Source organism: Clarias gariepinus, chromosome 3 (assembly GCF_024256425.1).
Source record: "Clarias gariepinus isolate MV-2021 ecotype Netherlands chromosome 3, CGAR_prim_01v2, whole genome shotgun sequence".
Lineage (NCBI taxonomy): Eukaryota > Metazoa > Chordata > Actinopteri > Siluriformes > Clariidae > Clarias > Clarias gariepinus.
The window spans coordinates 15670086-15684354 of record NC_071102.1 but is presented as its reverse complement, the minus strand read 5'-3'; the positions used below and the strand labels follow the sequence as shown (position 1 = coordinate 15684354).

Genomic DNA, 14269 nt, shown 5'->3' with positions numbered 1-14269 from the left:
CTGACTTAATAAGAAATTCATAAAAATTAGAAGAAAAATTTAAAGGTTTTATTAAAAACACAGACCTTTGCACACTACTGTATATGAGGTATACAGTGTTATGGAACAGTTTTTGCCCAGGTCAGTTTGGGCAGCTTTTTTCCCTTTAAAATCAACTAAAAACTGAATTTTTTTATTTACTCAGGTTATCTTTGTGTAATATTTAAAAATTTGTTTAATGATCTGAACTATATGCTTTTTATGCAAAAAAAATAATAATAATAATTTTATATTGGGTCATAAGTTTCCATACATAGGAAATATATATATATATATATATATATATATATATATATATATATAAAAGAAGCAATTTATTTATATAATATGCTCTACGTTGTTACCATTGTTTTCTACATAATATGGTCTACATGGTTACTGTTATTCATTCCATGTTTTCTGTTAAATTTTGTTACAATCTGCTTTCTGACCCAGACATCAGAATGATTTTAATTCATTGCTCTTTTGTCAAACGCATTTTAAGGGTATCTGAAACTTTTTTTTTTTATATATTTAATTTTTAACATTTTCCTATGTATGTAAACTCATGGCCCACCCTGTATGTATGTATGTATGTATGTATGTACATAGTGGCTTAGTGGTTAGCCAGGTCACCTCCAGTGTCTGGGATCGATTCCCGCCTCAGGTCTGTGTGCAGGGAGTTTGCACGTTTTCCCTGTGCTTGGTGGATTTTCTCCTTGTATTCCTCCCACAGTCCGAAGACATGCAGGTTAGGCTAATTCGCGTTCCCAAAGTGCCTGTAGAATGAGAATAAACATGTGAAAGGGCCTGAGGTCCTTGTGAGTAAGCCCACTCCCTTGGCTGAGAGGCAACCCCACATATGAATGGTCTCCAATCAGTAAACTCAAACCAGTCTACCAAAATTTCCTCAGCATCAGAAGACTTTTCTAAATATATGTGTTTGTTGGATGTCTCAAGACTCTGGGCTTTAGTGGGGTTTGTGGAAGACGAGATTATTGTCAGATTCTTCTTGTGGGGCAGGAGGTGACACTGTCAGCTTCATTCACATTAGCATTAGACCTATAGTCCTGTTTTTTCTAGGAAGCATTTCCTAAACTAATGAATAGTGTAGTGTAGAGTCTAAAGCCTGTGGTGGAATGTAAAATCATACAACAATCATGTGCAAAAATTGGGTATATAGGATGGACAAAGACTCACTCAAGGGCCTGATAGTAGGTAACTCCTTCACAGTCATATGACGCAGATTACACCATTTGACATTAAATAGAGTGAGCCCTACTCCTTTCACTTGCCATTTTTCTTAATGTCTCTGTCTGCCCTCATAGCACCTGTATGTTTCTTGGCATAAAACAACATGAAATTATGAAAAGTTTGGCAAAACTATGCTTTCAATTTGAGTTTTCAATTAATTACACCATACAACAATAAATAAAATTGCAATATTTGAGACTTATATTTGAGGCTCTGTCCGGGAAATTTTTATACAAGAAGCATTGAAATGTAAGGTAAATACCACCAATGTTTAATCAGTATTAAATCAGTCTCATAAAATATTCAAGTTTTAGTTAAGAATATTAATTAGAGATGAGAGGTGCGTAGAATACGCCAACTGCGCAGTGCACCTAACAAAGGGCAGGCCATCTGAACTCACCAAGACGGCTGTAAAGCTGGTGTTTGCAGTACACAAAGCTTATTTACAAAGAACTGCATACTTTGCTGCAAAAGCAAACCTGCTTCCCTGTCCATGTGCCAGACCTGTTATAATGGTGGAGGATGCGGGTCCACAACGGTCCCACAACGGTCCCTCGAGGAAAACCTTGGACACCTGCTGGAAACAAGCATCCAACAACAAGCGCTTTACAAGGTTTGCAGGTGACAGCAGCTGAGCTTTACCGCCTTCAACACAGATTAGCACACGAGGTGCCTCTTCCTGATCTGCGTAGTGATGTAATCCTGATTATTAAGCTTACGCCGCATGATGACATTGAAGCGTACTTGCGTACATGCAAGCGAACCTCCAGTGGTGGAGCAACAAGGCTGGCCATGAAACGAATGGAGTGGCATTCTTTTTGTTTAGGCTTTGGCCTAAACAAAGGAAGACAGAGTGTGTGAGGAAAGAGCACCGTGGTTGCATTACACAGACAGCAGAGATGCAGAGACGGAAGCTGAGACTAATAATCCCTGTAACCCTGCTATTTTTCTGTCTTAGCAGGTGAAAAAGGATGACAATTTTGCCTCTCTACAGCATAAAGATCCCCGCCTCAAACACTGCTGAAAACAGTTGGCAGCTTCATCTACTTTTCATTAAAAATAATCTTTTATATTTTCATACAAAATGTTATGAAACTAAGTGCATCACATTTTGCCCAGACGAAAGTGGACACAGTGATGCATCTGGCACATTTTAGAGGTTTCACTGGACAGGGCTCAACGCAAAGGTACGCAACTTCTGCCAGCCCTGCCCCACCTGTAAGCGCACTACTCCTGCTAAATCCGCCCCCACTCCGCTACTCTCTTTGCCTATTATAAATGTCCTGTTAGAAAGAATTTGCATGAATCTGGTTGGCCCGCTCCCCAAGTCTGCAAAAAGGTCACAGATACATACTTGTGATTCTTGATTACGCAACACACTACCCTGAGGCGGTCCTGTTATGGAAAGCCACGTTGAAGAACATCTGTGTTACATCTGCCTAATCAAGCGATTCAATCAGGTGGTAAAACAAATGCTCCGGAGAGTGGTCAACAAAAGCAGCTGCAATTGGGACTAAATGCTGCTGCACATTCTATTTGCAGTCCAATAAATGCTGCATGCCGCCATGGGCTCCCCCCCCCCCCCCCTCGAGTTGTTGTTCGGCCGCATGGTCTGCTTGATGTCGCTAAGGAGGCATAGGAGGAGCTGCCTTCACCATTCAGGTTGGGGATTAAACTTGTAAAAGACCTTTAAAATAATATCAGTATAGTTCTCCCTCGGGGTCCATGGTTTCCCAGCTACATTTTAAGCCACGTGCTGTCCGCTCACGCACCCCATCTGCTGTCTCTGTGTTAAACTTGCCTTCCGTTCAGTGCTGTTGGTCTGCACAAGCCTGTGCGATGACACCACACCTGCTGAAAATAGACCCAAACAACCAAGACCTTCACCAAGACAGCTGTAAAGTCAGTGCTTGCACTACATATACTACAATACTTTGCTGTGAAATCAGAGCTTGCATTAAAGACCCGTTTGTTGAGATTTGACACCTGCTTTCTGTATGTTTTGTCCGCATTAATTACTGTAGATATGTACAATTAAGTTTGTTGTTAATTTGCAAAATATGGTTCTGAAAATTTTGTCCTGGAATGATGTTTGTTTTTAAGTATGTGCCCTTAAATTAATAACCAAAAGATATTGACAGGTGCAACACTATAGACACCACATAATAATTATTGTGATTATACTTTTTCTATATTCTCTATTAAGCCACAAGAGCCACAATTCAAATGAGTGAGAGTATGGCCAAGGCTGGTGCTGATTGTGTTTTGGTTGTGACGCCATGTTTTTATCGTGGAAGAATGAATAGCAGTGCTCTTATTCACCACTATACACAGGTAAGTTGTGTAATGTGATGTGGAGTAAGAAATGTTGCCATTTATGGTATTTTGAAGTAAAAATGCCCTTTAACAGCATAAGGTTAAGCCTAACCCCAAGTTTATACATATAAAGATATTTTAATTAGAAAAATTGAGTTCTGCTTTATATGAGCATTACTTGGCAATTATTTTAAACAGTTGTGGTTATTACCACCTTAAATTAACTTTCTAGATAGCCAAGTGTAATTGAAGTAATTAGCTATTTAATACTTATCTTTGTCTGAAACGATTTTGAACATCTAAACATTTAAAGAGAAAACTTGATATTTAGATTTTTTAATTGAAAGAAAACCAATCGTGCCAATTTTATCAATCACTTGTTTGCACTTCATTTTACATGTTACTGTGTGGGCTAATTAACCCCTTTTTGATTTAGAAATTTTTGACGGATTGGAAAGCTCTCTTACTCAGGAATATGTGATGGGTAGGGATGGGGCTAGTCGACATTACGGTCGACTGGAGGGGAGCAGGTAAAAAGGGCAGGTTTAAGTTTATACAGCAATGCTATGTAGCTGTGTAGGAAACACTCGCAGGAGCACATGGACATCCACACAAGTATACATTTGTATTAACTATAAATATGTAAATAAATGTATTTACATGTTTTTAGTAAATTAATTTATCCTGTCTCTTGTATGTAAATGAATTTAAAGATCACAACACATGGTCCATGTATTTACATTACAAACTATTTTTACTACTAGCTATTAAAATACAAGATAATAAGCTAAAATGATAACCAGTTGTAACTAGCAAAACCTTGCTGGTGGCCCAGTAGAGTAGCTATACCCTGTTGGTGAATTTATGGACATAGTTATATTGGTTATCTAGCTAAACCAGCAACAGATCATCACTACCCAGCAAGACCAATACTGGTGGTAAGGTTTTATCAGCGAATATTTTGGTCTTTCATCAATTATGCTTATTCACCAGCTAAACTAGCATCAGACCAGCACTAATCAGTATTAACCAGCACAGACCAGCTTATAAATCATGCTGGCCTATGCCGGATTTTTCAGGGTTCTTTCACCTCTGCAGAAACAGCAGAAAGATACCGTAAATAGTCTAAATGTTTTTTTGTACTACAGTAATGCTTTAAAATGTAAGTATATAGGAGTATGCATTTTATATATGGCTATTTTATAATTATTAACATTATGTTTTGGGAGATAAATTTGTCCATGTTCCACATTACTGTTTTGCATTTTTCATATGTGTAGCCATACTTCATTAATTGATTATCCACCGGCACAGTAACAATAACAATGTTAGTAATGTTTCAATTGTCCATCCTTTAATACATAGGTAGCAGATTCCAGTCCTGTACCCATCATTCTCTATAGTGTACCAGCCAACACCTTACTGGAGCTTCCTGTAGATGCAGTGGTACAGTTATCCCAACATCCAAATATAGTCGGCATCAAAGATAGTGGTGGTGATGTAAGAGATATATTCATTTTATTTAATTTTTTTATTCATTTACTTCATTGGTTTGGGTTAAGACACTAAGTAATTATTTATTTATTAAATTGTATTTACCTATGTTGTTCCTTGTATAATAGTCACATATACAGTGTGCATTCACACCCTTAAACCTGTGTTTGTGTTATTGTCTCTGTTTTATCTATCTATCTATCTATCTATCTATCTATCTATCTATCTATCTATCTATCTACCAAACAGTCCAAAAAAGCTAACAAAAAAACTCAAAAAACAGAAATGTGGCACAGAAATTAAACAATAGGCCCCATCTCACAACTATGATTAGTACAGCTGATAACATATAGCAATTTTAACAATAGACTTTTAACAATTATAATGCACCACTATTTTGTGTAACTTAATAGTTATTGTTGTGTAACTTGTTAGATATTAATAATATTACTATACAGTGGAACCTTGGATTGCGAGCATATCTCATTCCGGTTTTGCTTGTATATCAAAACACTCTTATATCACAGCGAATTTCTCCCACAAAAAATAATGGAAACTTGTTTGATTATTCATTCCACAACCCCCCCAAAAAAAACCAAAATAATCCAAAAATAATCAAAACTAATTAAAAATATAAAGTAAAAATAAAACTAACTTGCACTTTACCTTTGAAAAAAGTAAAATCCTGATAGATTTTCCATTACTGTGTTTGTGCCTACACGCACTGTGTATGTGTGTGTCTGTGCGCACACGTGCTGTGTATGTGTGTGTGAAGCTAAAGTAAGATGAGAGGAGGAATGACTCCCTCCCCCCTTCCTCCACCTGAGGGGAGGAAGGGCTACTGTGTGAGATGACTTTCACACACACATACACACACACACAGACACGCACAGATTTGACCATTAAGAATGTGTTTTTTTCCGTGAAATGCCGCAATTTGGCTCACGGCGTGCTGCAAGCACTGTGTGTTATGCTTTACTGAATATCCACCAGATGGCGCATGGAAGGACTTAATCTAAAAGCCAGACCAAGCACAATGAAGAATTTGGTATAAACATGAATTTTATTTTGTTTTACAACAGATCTTTTATGATAAATGTGTGTATATGTCAGATGACATAAATGAATACATATATTGCATATATATATATATATATATATATATATATATATATATATATATACAATATGTAATATAAACTCATGTTAGAGTTCTTTTACCATGCTGAAGTACCATTTAAAGTTTTTTTTATCTTTTATTTGCTTACATACTTACTAACTAGCAAATGCTTTCGTAAAGGACTCTAAAACAACGGCAATATAAATGGCAATGGAATATTACAGAACGTGCGGGTTGACGTCCATGCACAGATCACTAACAATTAAAATGTTGGATTTAAATTAAAATGCCACTTTTACAGTGGGGAAAATAAGTATTTAATCCCCTACAGATTTTTTAGGTTTGCCCACTTACAAATAAATAAAGGGCCTATAATTTTTATGATAGGTTTAAGGTAAAGGATTGAGACAGAATATCAACCAAAAATCCAGAAAAAGCACACAATACAAATGTTATGAATAAGTTGCATTTCAAAGAGGGAAATAAGTATTTGATCCCTAAGCAAAACATGACTTTGTACTTGGTAGAGAAACCCTTGCTGAAAAGCACAGTGGGAAGATGTTTCTTGTAGTTGTTTACTAGATTTGTATACATCTTGGGATGCATTTATTGTTCTTTACAGATTTTCTCTAAATGTTTAAGGTTTCTTGTCTGATGCTTGGCAACTCGAAGTTACAACTCTCTCTGTGACTTTTCTATTGGATTAAGGTCTGAAGACTGGCTAGACCACTTCATGACCTCAATAAGCTTATTCTTGAGCCACTCCTTAGTTGCCCTGGCAGTATGGTTGGGGTCATTTTTTTGCCTGTGCTTGACTGTAGGGACTGTAATGTTCTTAGTGTCATAGTCAGCATTTTTCTTCCCCTGAAAACAGCAAGTTGAGTTGATGACAAAGAGCTTAATTTTATTCTTATCTGACCACAGCAGTTTTTTTTTTTTTTTTAGAACTTTATTAATCCCAGAGGGAAATTGCTTCTTCGCATATCCCAGCGTAACTGGGGTCAGAGCGCAGGGTCAGCCATAATATGGCGCCCCTGGAGCAGTTAGGGTTAAGGACCTTGCTCAAGGGCCAAAAGTGGCAACCTGGTAGAGCAGGGGATCGAACCGCCGATCTTCTGATCAGTTACTCAGTGCCTTAACCCTTTGAGCTACCGCTGCCTTCTTTTTTTCCCAATCTTTTTCTGTTCATTGGCAAACTTCAGACGGGACTGTACATGTGTCCCCTTGAGAAGGAAAAGCCTTGCTGCGCTGAAGGATTTCAATCTATGCAGGCGTATTGTGTTACCATATTAAATAAAAAATCCATGTATGTTGCGTGCAATTCCCTATAGCTTATATTAAATATTTGGAAATATCTATTTTTATATTTTATTAAGTTCTTTGATAAGGTTACATCACGTGACAAGTCACGAAAGCGCCAAGCAGCTACCGCTGCCAGTCACAACAAAAACAAAGAAATAAAAGTAAAGATGGAAGGCGAAGTGGGGGAAAAAATTGAGGTCGGGAATTTACATCATTGAAAGAAAAAAAAGGTCAGGCTGCTAAATCTAATGTTTGGGACCGGTCCACAGAAATAGTTGCAGCAGGAGACAACAGCGGTATTGGAATTTTAATTACAATGCCTATTATGTCTATTTAATGGTCGCGGGTGCGGAGCGGGTTGTAAAAATATTTAGGGCGGGCCAAATAATTTAATAAAAGCGGGACCCGCGAGTTGGAAAAATACCCAACCCGCGCATCACTAATGTGTACCACAAAAGCACATAACCAGTCTGTGAGAGGCAGAATTATTGTTGGTTGGTAGGGTATCAAATACTTATTTCCCTCATTGAAATGTAACTTAATTCATAACATTTGTATCATGTGCTTTTTGGTTGATATTTTGTCCCAATCCTTAATACCATAAACCTATGATAAAAATTATAGACCCTTCATTTCTTTGTAAGTGGGCAAACTTAGAAAATCTGTAGGGGATCAAATATACTCAGCAAAAAAAGAAACGTCCCTTTTTCAGGACTGTGTATTTCAACAATAATGTTGTAAAAATTCAAATAACTTTACAGATCTTCATTGTAAAGGGTTTAAACAGTGTTTTCCATGCATGTTCAATTAACCATAATCAATTAATTAACATGCACCTGTGTATTTGTCATGGCCACAACAACTGCCCGAGTTACACCAGGAACACACAATCCCTCCATCAGTGCTCAGACTGTCCGCAATAGGCAGTCCATGAGGAGGAGATGCACTGCAGTACTTCAAGCAGCTGGTGGCCACACCAGATACTGACTGGTACTTTTGATTTTGAGCCTCCCTTCATTCAGGGACACATTGTGAAACATTTTTAGTTTATGTCTTATGGCATTGATTATTTTAGTGTTCATACAAATATTTACACATTAAGTTTACTGAAAGTAAAAACAGTTGAAAGTCAGAGGACGTTTCTTTTTTTGCTGAGTATACTTATTTCTCCCACTATATATATATATATATATATATATATATAATAATCTTGTGTTTTATATATATATATATACTGTGTATATATATATATATATATATATATATATATATATAACACAAGATTTTGACCCAGCATAAACAACCCAACGATGTGTTAAAAGAAACCCAGCATTTTTTTGTGTACTTACTACTAATAAATGGAGAAATGCAGTCAAAGCCCGAGATTCTGCATGCTGTTGCATTGTGTTTAGTGAGTACCATATATTTTTGTGTTTGTTGCATTTCATTTTTGTAGTTTTATTGATAAATCTGCTCATATCTGCGCACGTGTTTATTAGCCTTTTGATCAAAAAGCCGCACACGCAACTCACTTTCACTTTGCAAAAGGCAGTCTTTATTGTTTAGTGTATGTTTAAAGCGCATAAACACATTAAAACAATATTGTTTTAGGCTAACATATCATACATTTTTGTATTCTTTGTTGTACTTCTCCTTTTTGCACACACGCGGGTGCGTTAAAATAGTAATAATAGTAATAAGAATAATAACAATAATAATGAATTCGGGGCACTACTACTACTACTATTATTAATAATAATACTGAATAGAGAAAGCGCAGTCAAAGAGGTATCATCATTAAAGAAGTGAAGAATAAATACATATCAGTATTTACAGTTTGAGCTCGACATGTTTATGAGCTCTGTCGCTTGCTCTCAATGGGCGCCTAAGAGAGATAACACATTTTTCGATTCAAGAGACACACAATACTTTAGACTGAAACACGACTGCCCCCTACAGGTAATGAACAGCATATTCACAGCAGGATCCCTTTTCTCGAAATGTGCGTTCTTAATGTCCAGGGCCCGGTTTCTCGAAAGCTTCTTATCGCTAAGTAGTTCTTAAGTTGTACCTTAGGACCAAGGTCTAAGACCTTCGTCTGGACCAACAACTCATTCTTAGCATAGTTTCAGCTCAAGATGCTAGTCGCCGCCACTGAGCAGCAGTCTTTATAAATCAGCAGTGTATGAAAGCACATTATGGCACGTTATCAAAGTCGTATTAATGATGGAATATACTGTAGGCCTGTTTAAGAAATTTAATTTATTTTATATCAAAACTAATAAAGTGACTTTTAATTAGTCTATTTCATAATGTGACTACTGCATTAAAATTGGCAATCACTTTTAATATTAAACAGGTGGCAAACAATTTGGCAGTGATACAGCGTGTTCTTGTGCTAAACTCAAAATGCCGTCGTCCGCGGAGCCGTGTGGTTCATGTAAATTTTTCCTTAAGCCAAAACTTTAGCCCTTTTCACATCGCCATCCAAAGCAACAGATTATGGAGCTTCAGCGGTTCAGCGGTCATTTGACCGCCTATTGTTTTGAATGGGAAGCTGCTGCTGACACACAATGATCGCTAGATGGCGCTTTCACCCAAAGCAAATAGTTTAGCTCCAAGATCAACTTGCACTTGGACAATGCGCCATTCATTCCCGCGTTGATAATAAGCGGTATCTTTTTTTCATATTTAACTGAGAAAACCTACTACAGAGTCTCTAAGGGGACAAAGGAAGAGGGAAAAAACAAGTCAGAGGGAAAAAACAAGTCATGTTTGGAATTATAACCCAAAGTTTTTGACTTTTTTTTTACTTTTTTTCTCCTCCTTTGTCCATCTAGGGGCTTCGTACTATAACAAAAAGGAAAGCTCTACTTAATTTTATATCGTATGGAGAAAATGTTATTAGTTTGTTCATTCTATTTGAAGCTTCTGAACGTCTCGGAGCAGCGATTTAGTTCTGAACTCGCTTCCGTGAAATTATCGCTAAAACAATATTAAATTTGAATAAATCAGATCTACTACAGCAGATAATAAACTATGCTATGTCATAACCGAAGCAAACACAACGAATATGTCTCGTTTCGTTCAGTAGCATGCATCGAATACACACACACACACACACACACACACACACACACACACACACACACACACATACATATATATATATATATATATATATATATATATATATATATATATAGCATGTATCTTTATACATTTGGAATCTGCATCTACATTTTCTGTTGCATGTATAGAATTAGTTTCAGCTGAAACTCAGGATCAATGGTGTTGGGGTACTTATGTAGTGATAATTAGTTTCAGCCAAATCATTAAAACTAACAATAGACTATGAGAGGTGGTTGGAAGGTGTTACTCTGAATATAAACAAACTAAATACAGCTTTTTTTTCTCAGAGGTAAACAGAAAAGTGAAGTTGTTCAGCTGTTTAGTGTCACTATGTCATAAACAGTGAAACAACTGGACTCATCGCTGTGCTTGCTGTAACTGAAAAAAACACTGAAACTGCTTCAAAGTCTTTCCACTCCGTGACCGCTGAAATCCGACACGACACCACGTTAGGTTACGTCTTGACTCATTTGCATATCGACGGTCATTAGATGTTGACCGAGGGCTCAGGGGAGGTGTGTGTGTGTGCGCGCGCGCGCCTACTTCGTGTACTTTTATAAACATTCTACATATAAACAAACAACATACAGCTTTTTTCTTTCTCAGAGGTAAACGGGAAAGTGAAGTTGTTCAGCTGTTTAGTGTCACTATGCAGATGTTACACTCAGTGTAGTTACCAAAATCTTTGATTTAGTTCTCATTCAGTGGCCACACATCACTTTCACATTTCCCTCGCTTTTATGCATAAGCAGTGAAACAATTCGCAGGTTTATAATACACTGCGGCTAAGTGAACCACGTTCCCACCGATTAGACGCGTGGTCCGTTGCCTAGCAACACTGAACGAGGCATAATCGTGGTGTTTGCTTCGGTTATGACATAGCATAGTTTATTATCTGCTGTGGTAGATCTGATTTATTTACATTCAATAATGAGGCTTTATATCCTCAGGAGGGGTCATTACATATGTAATATGTAAAACAATATTGTTTTAGAGATAATTTTACGGAGGCTTCTAACAGAACGAACAAACTAATTAATTTTCTCAAAACCTTATAAAATTAAGTAAAGCGAAATTCCCTAAATGTCCTTATAAAATATCGCTGATTATCAACGCCAGAACGAATGGCGAATTGTCGATATTTTACGGAAGCATATATATATATACATATATGGAATGAAACCTGAGATAGTTACATATACGCACTGAATGACGCATAAATAGTATGCGCGATTCCTTGCGCCATCTGCTGAGAGAAATAAGAATCGCAGGTTGGAAAAGGCAGGAAACGGCATGACCGGCGCGCAGCTGTCAGCGATTTCACGTAAATAAGAGCAAAATAGTTTTATACTGGCTTTTACTGGTGCGATTTTAAAAATTTAAGCATACAGGGTGATTAAGCTCACAGAACTAGGAAAAGTCATGAAAGGAGGGTCCTGGAAATTGATCGAGTGTGAAGTATTATTTTTTTTTACCCCCTTGCGGTCAAATGACCGCTGCTCGGCGCTTCTAGTGTTAACGCTGTCATGCAAAAGGAGTGAATAATCGATTCCTGAGCAATCAATGTCAGCTAATTCAGTATTTTCACTGTAGACAGCGCCTTGTAACGTCGGACTTAAGAGGCAGTGACTTAAGAAGACACTTAAGGGACTGTTCGATAAATACACTTAGAAAAGGTATCACTTTACGTAAGATATATCTTAAGAGTTTTCTTAGTGCGCAAAGAGTGTGCGTTATCAAAAAAACTTTTTTACCCAGGAACATCTTTAATGACATTTAAAATTCATTGCTATAAGGCAATGAGTTATAACAAATTCATTGCTCTAAAGTAAAAACTAAACAAATTAACCCGCACCTTACCTTTGAAAAGAATCAACCACAACGTGCACACATGGTCACAGTGTTATAGAAAACAGTACACGCACTGAGACTGAGCATGTAAGACCATTACCCACAATTCCGCAGCACGCGAGAGAGAAGAAACAGTTGTGATCATGTGACGCTTAGCGTTAAAACAAAAAGTCCAAGCGTGCCACATGATACTCAATGATACTTGGTACTTTTAAATCTAGACTTATTCATTTAACAAGGCAAAATGTATTACAAAAATTTTGCCCATCTTGCGGAATGCTCACAAACCAGAGTAATCGCAATCCAAGGTTCCACTGTAATTTAGGTTAGTGTTATTGATCGATTAATTAGTAATTAATTTAAACAGTTTTTTTTTTGTCTCTTTGTCATACCATAGATTACAAGGATAAGTCTGATTGTGTACAAAACTATATCACAGGATTTCCAGGTGTTGGCAGGGTCAGCTGGGTTCCTCATGGCTGCCTATGCAGTAGGTAAAGTAATTACTTCAATCTCTAGTCAATATTTATTATACACAGTTATCTTTTGCACTTATCTTTTTAAGAATTTTAGGGCAAGTAAACCATACAAAAATGGAGTCTGGGACCAGATTGAACACCTGTGATTTGTTTATTATTTAAAAATCTTCTAAATGTTTTAAAAACATACAATGTTTTAAACAAAGACCATAAAATTCAGTATATTAAATAGTGTATATTTATGATTCTGCACAATTTCTGTATTTTTATATAGGGCCGGACGATATGCAAAACTCTATATCAAGATATATTTCTTAATTTTGGTCGATACAATATAATTCCAATATCGATATGAACAATATTAAAAAACCTCAGGAAAAAACTGCCAAGAACACACAAAATGGATGTCTGTAAACTGAATTTGCAAAGTCTATAATACCTCCAGACTCCTCCTATTAAAATTATATAAAAAATTTTAATAAAAACAGTACAAAAAAATAAGGTTAACTTCTTATTTAGCCTTTACAAACAAGAAATGTAAAATAAACTATCAAATAAATAAAACTCTCAGACTCAGCTTATTAGTAGAATTAGCAGAAGCGTGCGCACACACACACACACACACACACACACAGAGACACACACCTTTACAGCCCCCACCCACCCCAACTCCTGTTGGGTAAAGGTAAGTGTGTGTCTGTGTGTGCAAAGCGCGCGCACACACACACACATAGACACACACACTCTCTGCCTTACACACAAACTCCGCTCCGTCGCGAAACACGAGAGGAGAGGAAAAATGGATCTTTACCCTCTACGAGACTTGCTTTTGCTTTATACGCGTGCTGTACAAACATGCGTAATTATAGTGTTATAGTAAACAGAAGATGCGTGCACCGAAGTTGATTATACCAGTAAGAGACGAGCACTAAGACCCAGCAGGGAAGACGATTACCTACAATTCTGCAGCGCAAGAGAGAGAAAAACTGTTGGCTCATATATTCAAATGTGTTCAAAAATCGTATCACCGTTATTGAAAAAATTCTATCGCAATATATGTTGATATTAAATTATCATTCAGCTCTATTTTTATATAAATACACTGCCTGGACAAAATAACTCATTGGATAATTACTAATAATTATTAAGGCAACAAGTTATTTAACCCTAACTGATCCTTACTGAAGTAACTTCTCCTTTCTTAAACAACTCAAGAAAAGAAAACAACTAAGGTGATTGCTAACAATACTAAAATTGCGTTAAAAGTCGAATTAAAATTCACAGAAGTAAATGTTATGGGATT

The 14269-nt window shown here is 36.7% G+C and overlaps 1 protein-coding gene across 2 annotated transcripts in view; it reads left to right on the top strand.

Annotated features, from left to right (window-relative positions):
• Positions 1-14269, top strand: part of hoga1 (4-hydroxy-2-oxoglutarate aldolase 1) — a 55829-nt gene that overhangs the window by 26517 nt on the left and 15043 nt on the right. For both annotated transcript variants that reach the window (XM_053491364.1, XM_053491365.1), the window contains exons 4-6: positions 3479-3606; positions 4954-5088; positions 12885-12981. In XM_053491364.1, coding sequence (XP_053347339.1) covers positions 3479-3606; positions 4954-5088; positions 12885-12981 — 360 coding nt within the window. The remainder of the gene's footprint in view (positions 1-3478; positions 3607-4953; positions 5089-12884; positions 12982-14269) is intronic.